Raw genomic sequence first — 3,159 nt, 5'->3', positions numbered from 1 at the left:
CCAGTAGCTCTTCAATTGCTGCTTCCTCTATTGCTGATAGTCGGTGTTGCAATGCACTTGAGTCATTCCCAAGAAGCAATTCTACCATGATTTTTAGTAAGTTTTGGCAAGACTCACTTTCGGAAAATTCTCTAAAAATCCCTCAGTAACACTTTACCACAAAAGAGTCAGAACCTCTCAGATGTGACATCTTAATGCTACTGCTGCTAACCTCCTTGCGGACGCTCTGTCTTCCTGGCCTAAACACCCTTTAGGTATGAAGTGCTTCCGTGCGGCCATTAAAGACTCAAAAGTCACATCTCGAGCTCCCTGAGCGCATCTCCTTTGAGACCAGATAGGCTGGGTTTTTTTCTCGTCAGTGCAGTTCTCTTTCTCTCAGGCAGTAATCTTCAACCACAGACTATCCGTGTCTCTATTCACATGTTTCAAATTAACTAACTGATGTACAGCTTGATCTTCTGAAAAAGAAAACTGTTAATGTCTTTGCGGACTCAAGCATAAAATCAGTATTAAATTCAGCTAGTGATTACGCCTTTTCCAACCCAACCGGAGAGTGTTTAAAATTCACATATCCGCAAGCTGTCATTGAATATTGGTTCCCAGGCTTTTTGGAGTAAGTTCAAGAAAGACGGTTTCCCAAACCTTTAGATCTCAGGCTAAAAACAAAAACAACAACAACAAAAAAAACAGGTGCATCCAAGATCTGATTTCAAGGCAAGATTTACTACTTTACAAACACAAACGTGATACTTGGTCTTAATAGAAAAATGACACCAGATACACCCAGAATATGTTTCGCATCGGGATACTTGCCAGTTTGGCCCAAAACATACGTTTTTAGGAGCGGGGAGGCATGAAAATAAACTATTTCTTACATTTTGGTACATCAGGAACACTTGTTTGAATCATACATTGCCTGAATTAAGCCTGTTCGTAGTCTTTTAAGTGTAAACCTTTAATACTTGTCTTGAGCTCTGACCCTAGTGTTTGCTCAAAATGACATTTCATATCTGTCTTTTGACTAGTGCGCTTCCTGTTATGTACAGAATTTAAAATGTGATGCTTTTAGTATGAAATTTGGTTTGATACGCGATATAACCTATTCAAAAGTTGTATATTTAAAATCAAGGAAATGGTTTTTTTTTGTGAACTGTTTCTACTGAAGAATGTATTTAAATTAAAATAATTAAAAATAAACACCATGAAGCAGTGATCTGTTAACTGGACAGGTCAGTTATCTGAGCCGTGTGAATAACTGCCCCTAGAGTTGAATAACCTTGCCAGGCAGCTCAGAAGCATACCATTGAAGAAGCTTTGTGTAAATAAAGTGGCAATTTCAGGATCCGAGGCGGAGCTACACAGTCCGTTTCCCGAAGGAGCTGTGCGCCCCGCTCCACCGAAGACCCTGTTCCGTGACGAAAGACCTTTCCCATCTCGTTGCTGAGAGCCAAGTGTCTTATGATCCAGACGTGCAAGGACAGTAGCACATTTCAAACACATTGGGTGTGAATTGCACCTTGAACTTGCGCATCCCTTTTTCGGTTAAATCTCTTCACGTAGCTGCCGCTGCTCCTGAGCAGCCCATCTCCTGGTCTGAGCCGCCCTCTCAGCACCTGGAGCAGGGCTGTGGGCAGCTGCCGCCTCTTATGGTAGATGTGGCCCATCACGATATACCTGCTGCCTGAAAAAAAGGAACCAAGATGTAAATTCACAGTGTCTTTTAAATGCCAAGAAACAGGAAGAAAATGTGGAGACCATCAAGAAATGCCTAAGCTTGGGGCACCTGGCTGGCTCATTCAGTGGAGCACGCAACTCTTGATCTTTGGGGTTATGGGTTCGAGCCCCATACTGGCTGGAGAGATTACTACAAAAGAAAAATTTTTTTTTTAATTTTTATTTTAGAGTGAGAAGGAGAGCGCATGTGAGCAGCGGAGAGAGAGCAGGAATGGGGGGTGAGAGAGAAAGACAGAACGTCTCAAGCAGGCTCCACGCTCAGTGCAGAGCTGGAAGCAGGGCTCGTGGGATCATGACCTGAGCCAAAATCAAATCAGACGCCCAACGGACTGAACCCCCCGGGTACCCCCAAAATAAAATACTTTTTAAAAAAGAAAAAAAAAAGCCTAAACTTGAATCTATTCTCTTGCTGCATACGTTGATTCTCAGACATTTCACCCTCAAACAGCAGGTGGAAAAGGTCTGATGACCTTTTAGAAGATAACCAGATAATCAGCCTGTAACCAGCCAACATCACAGAACAAAGGTCCTCATACAACGTTTCAGGAGGATTTTCCAGAGCACACGTCTAGAAAGACGTGGGAGTGGGTATTTCCTACCCCACCCCCCCCCAAAAAAAGACTTCACTAAACTTTTCCGAAAAGTCTCTTAGGCATCCCTCTGGCAATGCTGTTTCATCACTCCTTTTGTCAACAAATATTTGAGTGGCTGCTTAGTCCCAATACACGCTCTTCCCACCTTTAAACCAGAGGCACGGGGAGGCCGGTGGAGCGTAAATCGGAGTGACCGAAATAATAACTGTCTTCTGTAAACTATTCATTTTCGGATACTCCCTCCCCACCCTCACCACCGGCACTGGAGTGACCAACAGACGTGTAACTTGTAACTGTGGCGCCCAAGTTACAAGTGGTGAGATCAAGTCCGTATATGAAGTGGTCAGATCAATTTCAATACCGGGTTTAAATTCTGGACATGGCTTATTGCAGTTGGAGGAGTCCAGGGCTAAAATGTGGACTCGGAAGAAAAACCCGTCCGGAGTGATGTACAGGCGGTTCATCTTGTACAGCCCGTCCCGGTCCACCAGCAGAGTCACCAGCCGGATCCCTGTGCCGAGCACGTCCACGTCATGCACGATTCCGTTCACTGCTGCTTTCAAAAAACAAAGAGTTTGAAGCAATGCATTTCCTCTCTTTCCCCACTGAGCTTTGCACACATCACGGAATAGTCCACACGCGTCTGAGGACTGCAGGATCGAATGGGTGGGTTTCTCCAGGGTCTGCCCTAGGGGAGTCCGCGAGCACAGCCCGGCGCTCTGGGCTCGGAAAGGCTCGCCTCGCGGCCTGGGCTCTGCAGCCCGGGCCCGGGAGGAGCTGCGGGGCGGGGCTCACCGAATTCGCTCGCGCAGTAGGACTCGCGCTCGTCCAG

At 45.7% G+C, this 3,159-nt stretch overlaps 1 protein-coding gene across 1 annotated transcript; it reads right to left on the bottom strand.

The window, feature by feature from the left end:
• Nucleotides 1-702: 702 nt before the first annotated feature.
• Nucleotides 703-3,112, bottom strand: CUNH17orf58 (chromosome unknown C17orf58 homolog). The gene is made up of 2 exons (XM_077780313.1): nucleotides 2,689-3,112; nucleotides 703-1,681 (listed from the first exon to the last, which is right to left on the bottom strand). The coding sequence occupies exons 1-2, from the start codon at nucleotides 2,789-2,791 to the stop codon at nucleotides 1,491-1,493; spliced, it is 294 nt and encodes a 97-aa protein (XP_077636439.1). The 5' UTR covers nucleotides 2,792-3,112; the 3' UTR covers nucleotides 703-1,490.
• Nucleotides 3,113-3,159: the final 47 nt, after the last annotated feature.

The sequence above is a fragment of the Crocuta crocuta genome, unplaced genomic scaffold (genome assembly GCF_008692635.1).
Source record: "Crocuta crocuta isolate KB4526 unplaced genomic scaffold, BGI_CrCroc_1.0 scaffold288, whole genome shotgun sequence".
NCBI lineage: Eukaryota > Metazoa > Chordata > Mammalia > Carnivora > Hyaenidae > Crocuta > Crocuta crocuta.
Note: the sequence above shows the minus strand (reverse complement) of the source record. Positions and strands in the feature narration are given on the sequence as shown.

Excerpts from the sequence above, each read along its gene's own strand:
- CUNH17orf58 (XM_077780313.1), bottom strand. The coding sequence starts at position 2,791 with ATGAACCGCCTGTACATCACTCCGGACGGGTTTTTCTTCCGAGTCCAC. Across the intron at positions 1,682-2,688 it reads ATGTCCAGAATTTAAACCCG|GCAGCAGGTATATCGTGATG; the intron begins GTATTGAAATTG and ends CCTTTTTTTCAG.